The 14,853-nt window shown below is 38.2% G+C and overlaps 1 protein-coding gene across 7 annotated transcripts in view; it reads right to left on the bottom strand.

Annotated features, from left to right (window-relative positions):
- myh10 (myosin, heavy chain 10, non-muscle) overlaps nucleotides 1-14,853 on the bottom strand; it is a 55,906-nt gene that overhangs the window by 20,727 nt on the left and 20,326 nt on the right. For 2 of the 7 annotated variants that reach the window (XM_069697182.1, XM_069697183.1), the window contains exons 4-19: nucleotides 14,723-14,750; nucleotides 12,537-12,639; nucleotides 12,142-12,171; nucleotides 11,898-11,912; nucleotides 11,205-11,222; nucleotides 7,989-8,081; nucleotides 7,271-7,334; nucleotides 6,774-6,872; nucleotides 6,422-6,565; nucleotides 6,072-6,167; nucleotides 5,060-5,178; nucleotides 4,047-4,199; nucleotides 3,696-3,869; nucleotides 2,428-2,601; nucleotides 533-647; nucleotides 215-277 (exon numbers count right to left, since the gene is read on the bottom strand). In XM_069697182.1, coding sequence (XP_069553283.1) covers nucleotides 215-277; nucleotides 533-647; nucleotides 2,428-2,601; nucleotides 3,696-3,869; nucleotides 4,047-4,199; nucleotides 5,060-5,178; nucleotides 6,072-6,167; nucleotides 6,422-6,565; nucleotides 6,774-6,872; nucleotides 7,271-7,334; nucleotides 7,989-8,081; nucleotides 11,205-11,222; nucleotides 11,898-11,912; nucleotides 12,142-12,171; nucleotides 12,537-12,639; nucleotides 14,723-14,750 — 1,488 coding nt within the window. The remainder of the gene's footprint in view (nucleotides 1-214; nucleotides 278-532; nucleotides 648-2,427; nucleotides 2,602-3,695; nucleotides 3,870-4,046; nucleotides 4,200-5,059; nucleotides 5,179-6,071; nucleotides 6,168-6,421; nucleotides 6,566-6,773; nucleotides 6,873-7,270; nucleotides 7,335-7,988; nucleotides 8,082-11,204; nucleotides 11,223-11,897; nucleotides 11,913-12,141; nucleotides 12,172-12,536; nucleotides 12,640-14,722; nucleotides 14,751-14,853) is intronic. The other 5 variants (XM_069697186.1, XM_069697184.1, XM_069697187.1 and 2 more) reach the window with 5 other exon arrangements.

The raw sequence follows: 14,853 nt of genomic DNA, 5'->3' as shown, positions 1-14,853 counted from the left end.
GGAGACACTGGAGCTATGACAGACACAGCACCGGCTGAAGCATGAAACATACAGCCAGATCTGGGCAAAAATATACTAACAAACTTTGAGAAGCTTGGGGGAGTGTTTATAATTAGCCTCCCCGAGCAGCCTCAGCAGCATAGTATCAACAATAGTAGTTTTCAGTAATTATTATTTTGGCCCAGGTCTGCTACAGTACGACCCAGTCATTCACCTGCCGGCTCATCCAGACTAGTGATATTGTCATAGAATGAGGCCCTTTGAATGGTCTGAATCTCTACAACACAGAGAAAGAGACAGGGAGGGTTGGTTGATAAGTTAATTCTTGGAAATTAGAAATGTGTACTGTAAGCCTGGGTCTACAAAGCAGACAGCTGTTGTTAGTAGGCTTGAGTGACAGACATGCTGATGTGCTTGTTCACTGGATAATTAACAGCTACATACTGTACATAATGAATCCTGTAGGAAGTTTAACTGAGTAACTACAACAGATATACTTAGAGTGTTCAGACATAAGTAGGAAGCAGATTACCATCTTTCCACAGTTCAGCCACAAATTTTTCAGTTGACTGGTGCAGCAGTGTGGCCACGTTGTCATTCAGAGGGTCCATGTTCTTCATCAGCCACTCATCTGCCTTGTAGTCCACCTGTAACAAACAAAGTGGTAAAACTCATTAAAACGGACAAAAATTACACTACAAATAGAGATTTTTGTCTCTTGATGTTTTCTTTACATTGATACATAACATGAACAAAAATTTGTCTCTTTTCATATCCCTACTTAAAGAATCGTGACACAGGTCAAAATAAATTTCTGTATTTGAATTTTTGTTACCTGTAGCCATATAAAAAAAATGTAAGGATGCTCTCACCAAGACAAGGTCAAACCCTAGTATATGGCTGGACTGTGTACAAAAAGCTAGAGAGCTTTTACCCCCTTTAAACCAAGGTTTTTAATTTAAAACGGATACATGAAGTTGTGGCATTCGTTTGATCAAGGTCATTTAATCAGTCATTTGGCATTTATTTGGCTAACACAGTGAAACTTTGATCCTTCACTCACTGAGAGACATACATTCACATTCATAAGGCTGGCCAGCAATAGCACCATGAATAGATCAAATCAATGTTTGGTGTGATCATCCTTTGCCTTTAAAGCGGCACCATGTCTCTGATATATACATGCACATTACACATCACATGTTTCAGCATCTTGGAAAATTACCCGCAGTTCTTCTCTAGATTTAGGCTGCTGTCTCTCTTCATGAAATCCCAGACTGAGTCGACAATAATCTAATGTTGATCCCACAAAGTAAAAAAATCTGATAATTTCAAAAAATATATGCTCTGAGGTATTTAGGATATCAATCTGTGACAGATTTTGATTAAATGTAACATTGTCAATCAGAGAATTTCAGTAAGTTAATGGTAAGGGAAAATAAAATAAAGCTGATTCATCACCCGTGTGACATTTTAAAGGTTTGGATAGAGAGAAGAACTTGAGCTAAACACAGATGTATTGCTATTTGTGCATAAAGTAGTGCCAGCTGATAGTTAACTACAAATGCAGTACAGAAATACCAAAGATATGCTAGTGAGGTAATCTAGAAAAAGTGTTTCCACTACATAGTTCAACTGGTCACACATTGTTGAAAACAAAAACCAAAACATTTGCTAAGAGTGTTTATGTACTTATGTAAAAAAAAAAAAAAAAAAGGGCTCCTTTTTAATCTATTTGCTGCAGAGATTGCATGGAAAAAAGAAAAAACAAAACAAAACAAAACAAAAACTTTTGCATACAGCTATACACAAGGTTATTAATTATTTTGTGCTCATGCTTATGTTGATGACATTTGGCTTCATGGTGCTGCAGATTTTTCTCCACAGCAGACGATCTTAAAGCTGGAATCTGAGTTTTTGAAACATTGTGGTCTGAAATGACACAGTCCACATAATGGTACGCAGATGTGCTGCTCAGCATGACTAGCTCTGCACTCTGTTGCATAACACCACTAACGACGTCCAAATCCACGCCCATAAAATTACATATAAATCAAACCAGGTCTCAGTGTTTCCCTGAAATCCCACAGCAGGAGGACCTTGCTTCATTGTTTCATCTGACCCCTGACCTGCAGCAACTTTTCTCGACGTGATTGATTTTCACACCATCAGGGAAGAAAGAAATATTCAGAAAAATATACAAGTAGACAGAAATGAAAAAGCTGGTCCTACACAGGACATATTAATATCAGATGAGACTCTCAATATCATTTCTTTTTACTTAGGTTTCTGTCTTAGTGAGTATTTTTAGAAAAGAGTCTCAACATGCTCTAAAAATAAGTATAATTTATTCCGGCATGAAAAGAACCAAACACATACAACAGTCGGATAAGCGTGATTTTTAAAAAGATTAAAAAACAAACGCACCCTGCCGGCATAGTGGATGATGCAGAAGTCGGCCTTATCTTTGAGCTGGCGGGGCTTCTGAAACTTGGTGTGTGTGCCCTGCTCCTGGGTCAGCTTGTCTATAAAGGTCTTGTCCGTAGCCTTGGGGAACCAGCACTCCTCATCCAGCAGAGCTAACACACCTGGAGGGTTCGCCTGAAAGAACAACAATGGGACCAAGTTCAGACTCCACAGAGAGTGGACAATAATATGTCCTGATCTCAACCAGCAAGATAACAACTTCACTACTTTATTTAAAAAAAAATAAAAAATACATGTTTTTTTTTTTTTCGTTTTTCTCTTTAATAGATATGAGTGTTTAGCACTTCTTTATTAATCCGGAGTCACAACAATGTGCTCTATACGGAGGCCCTGAAGGGTCACGGAGGAGGATTGTTTCAGGACTACTTTTGCATTCCAACGCAATACTTTTTTCTTTCGTTTGCTCTGAACCACATGTCTGTTTGCATTCATCTGCTCTGGTCCTCATGGACAGTAGTGTGTTGGTCCATGTCAGCTGTAACACTCAGATACTATGGGAATTAGAGATGATGTGACAAGTTAATGCATTTAGTGCTCATTCATGTTAAAAGGCAGATCCCCGTCAGTATTCAGCTTCTTGTTGTGAGCAGAGCTGCAGCTGCTGTGTCTGCTGTGGGTGAAGCTGGGCTTATATTGGTTGTTGTTTGGACTTTAACTGCTGCTGTGGTTCAGGCTGTAGTGATATGGATATTTCTAGATGTTCGGCGCTTAAGGGGACAGGTTAAGGGAAATGACTTTGAGTTCTGAGCTACATCATTTATGATAATGTAGTCCAGATTAGACCTGTCTAAGTATAGTCCAGAACCAGAGCCAATGTGGCCGAGATATGTCAGAAGCAGTTAAATCCCCTTAAATGCTGATTTGTAAGCTACGAATGAGAAGCTGACTTCATTCCTTGATTTTTGCGATTACGGCCGGGACACATTAGTTTTTAATGGTTGTAACACATACTGTCATAGAAGCATCGCAAATTCAAATAGTAACATCTATAAATATCCATAACACTTTAAACAGCATCTTTTCTTTAAAATTTTAAATAGGAAAAACTTGCATGTGGTTGAAAATAAATGTTGAGTCATATTATTTATTTGCTTCAATTGCTTTTGAGTTAAATAATTCAGGAATAGTGGGACATAAAAGTTTAAGTAGATGCATTTAAAACATTTTAATATATCTCAATGATTGCTAATTCTGTTGTTCTTACTGACCGGCCTCTCAATGAGGTCGATGCAGGGCTGCAGGTCCAGGCCGAAGTCGATGAAGCTCCACTCGATGCCTTCCCTCTGGTACTCTTCCTGCTCCAGGATGAACATGGTGTGGTTGAAGAGCTGCTGCAGCTTCTCGTTGGTGTAGTTGATGCACAGCTGCTCAAACGAGTTCAGCTGCAGGAGGAGAGAAAGACAAGCAAGAACAACAGTCAGCTGAAATACCCACAAATTACAAGAACTGAAAACCTCAAATGTACATGATAACACAAACTAACATCATCATTAAACATAACTGGGCAAGCTGTCTTTTTTAAAGATAAAAAAAAAAATGGTGAAGATTTAAATCCAAACCTGGAAAATCTCAAAACCAGCAATGTCCAGGATGCCAATGAAGGAGGCCCCCTGGCGTTTGGTTCTGTCCAGAGCTTTATTAATGCGATGGACAAGCCAGCGGAACAGACGCTCATATGTTGCTTTAGCCAGGGCCTCCACAGCAAAGTCAGCCTGGAGGGAGGATGAGGAGAGCAGAGGAAGAGTGAGAAAAGCACAAAAACAGAGACCTGACCTGAACAAAGTGTGAGAAAGAAAGAAAGAAAAACAGTGTGTGTGCTGAACAGAGAGAGATCGTACATGAGCATGTGGGGGATTTATCAGTATGACTCAGACATGTTGCAGAACCTTGCAAGGAAATCTCTTCAACAAATGGACTCACATTTAGCTGCATACAGTCTATGTTCAAAATGTTTTCTCAGATTTGTTGAGATAAATGCTGTTTTTATTATAATCAGAAGTCTGCATGAGTGCTGCACTTTAAATGGCCATGAATGATTCATAAACAGGCGCTTGGTTTCACAGAAGGTAAAACCGATATTTCCTTGTGCACATTCAATATGAAACAAAGCAAGATATTAGTATTTGACAACTCGTTTGTCAATAAATTTTAATTATTTCAACTTATTTCTATAAATTAATTCTGAATTTACCCACAAATCTGAGCTGCCACTACATGAGAAAGAGGTCAGCCAGAGGCGTGAAAAAGAGCTATGGAGAATAACAAACACTTTGTTGTTGCATCCTGGAATAAAATACAGCGCATTGTTCCAAAAATAACTCCGAATCTGAAAGTTAATTCATTTAAGATGAAGATTGTGTCACCAGTTTTCGAGTTGTTTGGGTTTCTTACCAAAATGCATCTTGGCAGTTGTCAAATATTGTCCAATATTACCCTGCTAATTAGCAGGCAAAAAGACTAACTTTAGTTGTATTCAATCTGTCTTTGATTTTTGTTGACCTAAGATCGACTATTGCAAGAAATAAAAGAGGATGCACATTGTGTTAGTCAATAAAAAACACAGCGGACTGACCTGCTCTTTAGTCTGCGCTTTCTGAACATAGTCTCTTCCCACTTTGATCCTTGGTGACAGGATGGCTCTGGTAAACTCCATTACATTCAAACCCAGCAGATGACACAGCTTCTGAGCAGCTGGGAAACAAAGATGGAAAACAAAAGCAAAATCCTTTAAATCAGGATGAATTAGGCTACAGCTAGAGATTTCAAACTGTACAAATGACCAACACTTATATGTAAAATTGTTTTGTCAATAATAGAAAAAAGACAAAGTAGAAATAACTGAGTGTGTGGACCCTATATTTGGATTTTAATTGTGATTTGACAGAAACGTGTATCTTTCCTTGAATTTCTTTAATATTACTGTTTAAAAGTTAAATCATTTAACTGATATTACTATATTTAAGCATATTTAGGCAGAATTTATACATCCCTGTCAAGATTAGGTCTGAAATACAGTTTGCCTTTTAATGATTAATATTGAAATTGATCGTTTTAGAAAAAAAAATTGACTCGGGGAATGTCCTATTTTACGTGGCTGGAGCTTGTGGAAAAGTAGCGAAAGCAGGATCCACTTAAGATCAGCCAAGTCTCGCTACTAAAAAAACAACATCTGCTTCAGTCCTGCATTCTCCTGTTGCATTTGGCCGTGCTGCATCATTGGCATTGGCCTCATTTTTTCTCCCCGTCTCTGTCTTTTAAGTGGCGAATGTGCCGTGCCACATGTGGAGGAACCGGAGGGCTGTGCCACATTTCCTTCACGAGTAAATCCTCATACTGATGTGGCTTAATGGCAGGTTGACAAGGCTCAGGGAGAAAAGACATAAATCGCCAGCCCCTCTGTTGTGTGGATGAGGTGCACAGTGTAAGGGAAGCAAACAGCGCAGGAGAAGAGATGATGTATATATGAGAAGAGAGGAGGAGGTGAGGGCCTTGACCTGTGAGCTCCTCGCTACAAAGTTACAAAGTAGATGTACAAGGATTTCTGTGTGTGTGTGTGTGTGTGTGTGTAATTTTGCGATACCTACCGGTATTATCGGGCATAGAGGCTTGGTCAGTGTTCCTCTCCTTCTTGAATATAATGTTACCGAACTGAAGCACCGAGGACACCACCTTCAACATGGCTACAAATATCAGAATCCAGAGAAAAACAAAGTTACTGTAGTAAGACATCACTTTTCCTCAAATGACTTTGTTTATGCAGTCAGACTGAGACGGTTTCCTGATCATGCTCACTTTAACTTTAAACCAAAGGCTGTGGTTGTTGCTTAAATGATTCCACCAGGTTATACAACCAGCCGGAAGTTAAAAAAAAAAGTCAAAGCACGTCCTCGAGAAACTTGTTGCATGTTTTATGCTGGTGGTAAAGAAAACATACCCAGAATCTCCTCATGGCCGAAACTCATGATGTGCATGGCATCCATGGTCTCCTGGAAGTTGTCTTTGTCCTGCTGGCCAGGGATTGAGATGTTACCGTTGGAAAGGAAACGATAGTTGTTGAATCCTTCCAGGAGAAGGTCCGCTGTGGAAAGAAAAATGGAAAAACATTTAGAATCAGATTTCAGGTTTGAATTTTTTTAATGACACTCAGACTAGACTGACAGGAGACTGTCTTTTTCAGGGCTATATATACACTCTACATTGTTGCGCTGCCAGAAATCAGAGTTATGACAGATAGAATTACTGTGTCTTAGACATTATAATCATTATTCATAGTCAAGTCTACTCACATTTGAGGTGCTCTCCAGCTCCAGCCAACAGCTGGTAAAAAATGTGGAAGGTGCGCTCATCTTTGGCTTGACGAATAGCTCTGGATTTCTCCAGTAAGTCTGACACAGAGCGGTCAAGAGAAACACATCTATTTGGTGGTTCAGACACACGTCGACTACTGAAGGAGTTGCTGATAAAAATAAATAAAAAACTTAATGGTTCTGTGAGTGACTCTATGTGAAGTTTGTGTCAATAAATATTGATATAGTTATGAACAAGAAAATGATTCAAACATATGAAAGGATCTTTAGAGTAAGGGTTCTACAATAAAAACTAAACAATGTAAGTTTTTTTTATACAGGAGGCTGTTCCATCGGTACTCGTCAAACTGGTTGACATCATAGAAACAACATGCTTTTATTTCTGAAAATACCATTCCGCTTCAATATTCAATATTTTAATGACATTAAAATACTTTTTTATAAATATCTCTCCCACAGTGATCGAAACAGGATACAGGTTTCAATATTGGCCCCGACAATGTATCCGGTGACATCAAAGTTGATCCGGATGAATTTCCCCTGCAGAGATAGACATTAAACAGCATATCAATGGCCAACATACTGACTCTGTCGTAACACACAACGAAACCTCTTGGCAGTTTGAATTGGCTTCATTTGATGGTGACAGAATAATGTACTACGAGTCACCATAAATCACTCATAAACATGAACACTGATCCACATTAACTACAGAGCTGATAAATTGTATTTTATCCTGCATGAAGAAATATTTACGTCTGATTAGATTTTTATTGATACCAAATGGAAACTACTGTTTATAATATATTATCATTATAGTTATGATTATTAATATACAAGTAAAGAAAAAAAAAATCCCATTATTTGCCATAGGAACACTTGAGCCAAGACTTTCCTCATTTCTCCCATGTTGTACGTGAATCTGAAGAGTTGCCTCCAGTCTGAAGGGCTCCACCATATCAATCCTTAATGACTAGCAGGCACCAGTGTCCGGCAATAAAGCACGTGTAATTGCTTTCAGTAAAAGTGGGATGATCAAATTACTTCCAAGATACAAACACACGTCACCTAAATTTGATTCGGGAGCCAAATTAAGATCAGTAAGGATGATGCAGTGATGGAGGAGGCTGTAACAAATGCCGGAGCAGATTTGGTGAGCTGCTCTTCTTCACGATTATCAGTTTCTTTACTTACAAAACGTGACGAGTTGTCGTTTTTCACAGTCTTTGCGTTCCCAAAAGATTCGAGGATGGGGTTAGCTTGTAAAAGCTGACGTTCCAATTCACCCTAAAAAAGCCAGAATAAAAGAAAAAGAAACAAACAAAAAAAAGCAGTCCTTTTGTCACCTTGTGAAAGTTAAAGCCAACAAATAAGAATGATGAGAAATTCCCTGACAACCAACCAACAGAAACATGCAGACAGACAGCAGACTTCTTAATACTTGTGTTGTGGTTTACACTGAAAGACTACACGTTCATTATCCCCTTGTAGGTGAACTAAAAAAAATTATGTATTCAGTGATTCAAACAGCTTTTCTAATCTGGCGTTTATGGAGACGAAGACAAAAATCTTTTGACTAATAGTAATAATTTCTCAACTAGGTGCCGTTAGATTTTATGCAATTTGACCTATTGGTGAGTTAAATGATAAAAAAGAAACGTTAGAAATACTTCATAAAAAATTAGAATAAAGTCAATAAAGACAGTTAATTATCACTATAAAGGTGAACTTGTGTTCAGTGTTGAGATAGATGATATTTTGAATGTTTTTTGAGTATTTTCTATCTGCAGCTGTCACACCAGCTAGATGAGCTTTCTCAGTCTAAAACTGCAGGTGAAATTCAAGTTTCTATGGAAGAAACATGGTGCATCCTGCATCTCAAAGATCTTCTGACTAATCAATGTGAGACAATGTGACCACACTATCTGAAAACATGAACAAAGAGGTAATATCTTTATATGACAGAGGGTTTAAATGAGAAGAAAAAAACTTTTAAAATTTTGATTTAAAAGGTCATATCACAACTTCTTAACCATTAAAAAAGATCTAAATGTTGAATAAGAAAACATCCTTTTTAGATGAATTAAAAAGACTCATTTAATGTGAAGTTCAGCTGCTGTTTTATGACATAAATTAAATATCTTTTGAGGTTTTGTTAAAAAAAACATAAATCTGAAACCGTCAACTTGGGCTTTATTTTCTGATATTTTATAGACAACACAATTAAACAAATAATCTGATCACATTTTGGAGTTTTAACATCTTAAATAGCTCCTTCTCAAGCACATCAAATATAAGGTTTGGTTTTAGTAAAATTTACAGAAAAGAGTGAATCCATTTTGCATGAGTTTAATCTAGAAATAAAAAACATTCTGAATTGAGCCCTTCTCTGGGTGACTGAGGAACAATGACTGATGCCTCAAGGTGTGTGATATTTACTGAAAGAAATATTTTTGCTGTGACAGAAGCCAGAAAGCCGTTCTATCATGTCGGGAAAAATGTGACCACAACTCACAACATACACAGTTTTGTTGTTTTTTTTGGTCAGATTGGACACTTTAAGAAGCTGAATAAATAAATAAGGAATTTATGTAGATGTTTAGACAGGTGTTTCCACTACGTATCCATCTTAGCCACATTGTGGGTTTCGTCATGACCAGAGAATCCAAAATGGCAGAGAGAAAAACAAATTCTTCTACAATGTTATTTCTCTTCTTGTGGCTCAGAGGACTATTTTCCCATTACGACCAAAATGGATCTGCACACTAAGGGTTTGAATAGGTCACTTTCCACAGAAGGGAACTGAGGAATCAGCATTGCGCTCAGGATGTGAGACGTGTAATGTGATCTTTGGCTGAAGAGCATGATGGGCTGCTTTTAATTGAGTTTTGAGCAGCAGGAATGAAGCGAGGCTGAACTGCATAAACCTGGTTGTTCACCATCAGAGCGGCGGTCCAGCCCACAGAGAGCAGAGGATTCAAACCAAAAGCCTTTGTTTCTATATAAACACAGGCCTGTGGTGCAACTTGGTAGTTAAAACTGTTCATTGGCAACCTCTTCTCATCTGTGTGGTCCGCTGTACACACAAACAAAGAGCAGATTACAAACACCAGTGGGGGTTCAATAGCAGCGTTAGGAGTTGACCCACATTCCTGTTGTAAAGTGAGCATGTCAGACATCTAACAGCCAACAGAGCGGGCTCTTCCACTTAAGATGGCCAATCGTTGTGTAGCTGTGATAAAACGGAAGTAATCTGGGAGGCTTCAAAACAACCGAGACACATACCATCAGCCAATGCTACAAAAACACGGCGACCTTTTTTGAACAAGAAAAAAGATCCCTCATCATTTTCTACTTTTCTTGCTAAACAGCTGCAACTTATTCTCTTATGAAAGTGCAGGCTGTTTGGCAAGCTATGGTGTGGTACTTTAGTGCAGATTTAGTTGAGTCAAAGAGGATCAGTCACAACTGTCCCAATAAATCTTCTGAGGCAGAGGCCAGTTGTGGATGCTCAACATCTGCTTGTGGGGTCACGAGGCCAGACAAATATTGCTAGTCGTGAGAAAAATGAGAACACGGGACGGGAACAAGCCCATATGGAGAACCCATTTGGGTCAGATTCTTAGGCAGGAAACATATCGAGGAGATTCTGCATGGACCACGAGGTCAAGTGATTACAAGGAGATGACTTGGAGATGTCTGTAAAGGTAACATCAGATTAAACAGCTACGGTACAGAGAGGTCAATGATAACAGAGGGAGTCCTTACTCTGACATCAAAACATTGTCACATTTAACTGACCAGCAGTCGGTCTTGATTGCCATAACTGAGCACCTGTGCAACTGTGTTTAAGTGTAGTGATTACATGTGAATATAGTTATAGAGTTATAAAATATTAACAAATATATAACTAATTCAATATGTCAATAAATGGAAGCTACATTGTTGTCACTGAAAAAACAAACTATTTGATCTCATTGTGTTCATGTAAAAACAAAAGTGAGTGACTATACTTGGTAAAATCATATCTTTCACTATGTAGACCACAAACACAATCTACAGATTAATTCGCACTCAGATCTAAATCTGTCCAAAACAAAATCACAGATATAAATTTCCTCAAATTGTTCACCAGATGTTTGATTAATGAGAGGAGATGTACCCATATTGTAAGTAATGTAAATGTTAAATGACTGAAAGAAGCAGCTGTTGTTAAATTAATGAGGACAAAAAGTGCAGATCATGCAATGCTACAGCAGGTGGATGAAGGTGAATGAAAAGCCTCTACTGCCCAATTTCAGTGAATATTAAAGTGAGTTCATTTATCCAAAAGATGGCAACACAGTGGGTAAAGCACCCCTTTCATGTTGTAAGTGAGGTGAGAGAGGTGAGAAACTACATACTACTCACATAAAACAGCGGTCCACTCTGTAGGACATGAGGAGATTCAATTATTATAATCAATAAAAAAATATTAAATTACATGAATGTCATGGATACAAGTAAACCTGTAGTTAAAGATGAATATTTCTAAAATTATGCATTAACATCTACGCACAACAAAAAGCAGTCTATGAAGGGAATTAGCAGCAGGTGTTGTTATAATACTTCAGCGGTCTGCTATTCTGGCCTTCAAGACCCAGAGTTCTGTTGGAGGTCTGGATTTACAGGAAGTCAATGGTACCCTACGTGTCAGGTACACTGTAGTTCAGTCGCTGGTTAGATGACTACATGGACGACCTGCAGGTCTCTGGGTTCTGGTGACCAGGACAGAGAGTCACTGAAGTACTGCAACTTGCTAATCAGAACCTCTAATGATGCTCGATGGCTTTTAACCCTGAAAGTGTGGCCACCTGCTCTAAACACAGATTTAATACACATGTGTACTTTGAACTAAAACATCAACAACAATTAGCCTCTTAAAAACTTTTAAACATCAGTTTCAAACAGCACAACATAAAAACCAAGGTTTAACCACCACAAATGGACTTAGCATGCGTGAGATTACGCTCCACAGTAATGGCAAGCAAATTTACAGCATAGCACATCTGAACAAACAGTAAAACAAGTTGAATAACCATGCCACTTTTTAAATCTACTTACAACTGCATTTTGTGCCTGACAGAGAGAGACAAAGTAGAAGCTAAATATGCTGTTTTCAGTGTTAACACCAGCCATTTTGACTAAATCCTAAAGTACAATCACTGACACCATTTTGATGAGCCCCCAGAAGACAAACTGATATTTTGTGAGCCCAAGTTATATAGAGAAATTCATTTTGGTTGATAGTGAAATGTCAGTGTAGCATGCACATCAACATAGTGTGTAAGAAAGAATAAAAACTTGCCTGTAGTTTCACTGGTTTAGGTGATTCTGGCTGTTTGTGACAGATAAACAAATGTAAATTGTTAGATTGTGTGCACACACAAAGCCATCGTGTCTATTGCAGGCACTTGGTACATGTATATGAGTCATCATTTCCAAATAAAAGTAGCTCACAATAATCACACTTTGGCCAAACTGCCCATTTGTTAAATCTAATCTTTACTCATTTACATATTTACTGTGTTCTTCTGGTGTTGCATTAGTAGGTTTAATCCTCGATACAGATCCGTATTTAAATCAACATCACATCATATCTTTATGGTTATATTCAGTTTATGGCCTAACGCATACGTTGCTATCCTAAAGGAGAGTCAATGAGAAAACGGTGAGAGTTATTGAGTTTGATTGAATACTCACAGGAATGTTGTTGTCTTTCCTCCCTTTGTGGGAAGAGGCAACATGTGCCAGGTACTGAATGACCTTTTTTGTGTTTTCCGTCTTACCAGCTCCTGACTCTCCTCTGCAAGGCACAAGAAGACAATGCACACAAAAACAGACATCCTCAGAATTGGCAAACACTAAACTTTTCACATCTTAAACTAAGGCACAAGATGATCATAAAAGGCCGGATCAATAAATTCTAGTGGTACAGTCTCTTCTTTAGGTTTACAGATTTTCAGGTGGAGGTTGGAACTGTCGTCTTTTCCACCACAAAAGCGCAAATATAATGTCAAAACCAAACACTGGTGCACACTTAATCATGTGCATCTTTTACTGCAAAGTATTTTTCATCTCAGTCCAGTGTAGCAGCTGTGGTTGCTGGCGTGCTTTTCACTACTGCGTCATACAGTGGCCACGGTGTAGAAAAACAGTAAAAGAAAAAAAAATCTTCTTCAGACCTTCAAGCCGTGCACAAACTCTAGAAGGGCAGCTTGGATTTAGAGCATACCCGAGGTTTTACAGTACGTGCAAATTTGCATACACCAAATATGCACAAACTACTGTTTTGCTTCCAGATTGTGTGAGTGTGATGTGGCTGGGAGTAAAGAGGGGAGAGCGGTGTGTGGAGTGCTGTCAGTCTTGATAGCCTGTGAACAGAAGATAATAACGCAGCGATTGCGTCAATGATTCTGTTGTTGGCCTTGGACATCTGGTGCCACATTCCTCTGCTCCTCCTTGTCAGGAGTCACACTGCATAAACGGAGTGATGACTTCATCACAATGTGTGAGATGTATATATTTGGTTGTTTGTAATTAGTTTGTGTATATCTGAGCAAAAGCCCTTAATATTGAGAACAATTTACTATTTACAGCACATTTCATGTCTGTAAATGTGTAAGAATGGTGTTAATTCACCTTTTCCATGTGTAACTTTTTATTTATTTTTTATTTTAGCCTCTCTTAAAATGTGTGCTAAAATTAAATTTACAAAATGTGTTATAGCTTACATTACAACTTAAATACATCAGTTTAAGTGTGGTACCTCAGTGAAGGGTGTTAGTAAAATTATTTTAAGGCATCCCCCATTATTCTCAGTAATCTGGGCTGTGGCTGCTTTCTTTAGTAATGCAAAATCTAGTGGCTCTTAAAAGTGATAAAGTACCTCAGTTAATAATTATGACACCAAACCATCTGACGGCTAATGTGTGAAAGAATTTCAGATTTAAAACTGGGACTAAAAGTAAGGCTGTGCAAAATGAATCTGCCTGTCAGGGACTTAACCACAACAACAAAGCTGAAATAATGCTAATTGCCTGCTAGCTTCTACAACCCACATCAGAAAATGGAGACACTTTAAAAGAAGGCAACAATACCAGTTCTACAACACAGTTTTGTATTAGATAACATGGGTTGAATTAGAATGAATTTTATTAACACGGGAGTTATTGTTTGTACAGATTGAGCTTTTTAGAAAGTGACAATAAACTTCAGGCTTTACTTACTAGTAGTGTTGAGGAGAAAAGACAAGTGACTTATTTTATAAGGTGTGCAAGATGTGTTATTTTCATGCTGTGTATTCAGAAGGGACAAAATAACATGAACACCTTGCAATTCATGCTTGCATGGCTTCTGTCTTGATACCCTCTCTGGCATTTTCTGTAGCACATTCCTGTCATCTGCAGACACTTGTCATTGAAATGAGGCCAGGGGGCCATTGAGCAGAAATGTCAGGCATTTCTCAGACCCGGATCTCTCACTTTTCTCAAGTAGGGGCAGTCTGGTCAGCGTAACAGAGATACTTTAAAATAACTGTCAAGAACGCCGGTCAACTGGTTCATTTTCACTGCTCTTATGAACTCGTTAGTTACCAGTCAATGCAAAATTGGTTAATGCCCGACAGAAATAAACTGCACCATGTGATAGCATTTCCAAAATAATCAAGTGGAAAGGGGACATTAATTTGGGTCAGATGGGTTGGTTTATCTGGCAGAGGAATGCAAGTGTGAGGCCTGCGTACCTAAAATGATTTTAAGTACAGTAACTGTGATTGCTGAGAGAACCGTTTCGATAAAGAAGAAATCTTAAGTTATGTATGTATGTATATTATACATTATATATTATGTATACAAGTTAAGTTATGCAGCAGTGGACTGTTTACTCACGTGCAAAGAATGGATTGGTCCTCTCGATCTGTGAGAGACAAGCGGAAAAATGGGGGGAAAGAGGAGAAAAGACAAATTTAGCTGCACTTTATTTTATATGTCAATTAACAGCAGGTAAATAATTATAAAAT

The sequence above is a fragment of the Brachyistius frenatus genome, unplaced genomic scaffold (genome assembly GCF_029030835.1).
Source record: "Brachyistius frenatus isolate BFR_SWC_R1_liver_20210118 unplaced genomic scaffold, ASM2903083v1 Contig_23, whole genome shotgun sequence".
NCBI classification, from domain to species: domain Eukaryota; kingdom Metazoa; phylum Chordata; class Actinopteri; family Embiotocidae; genus Brachyistius; species Brachyistius frenatus.
Note: the sequence above shows the minus strand (reverse complement) of the source record. Positions and strands in the feature narration are given on the sequence as shown.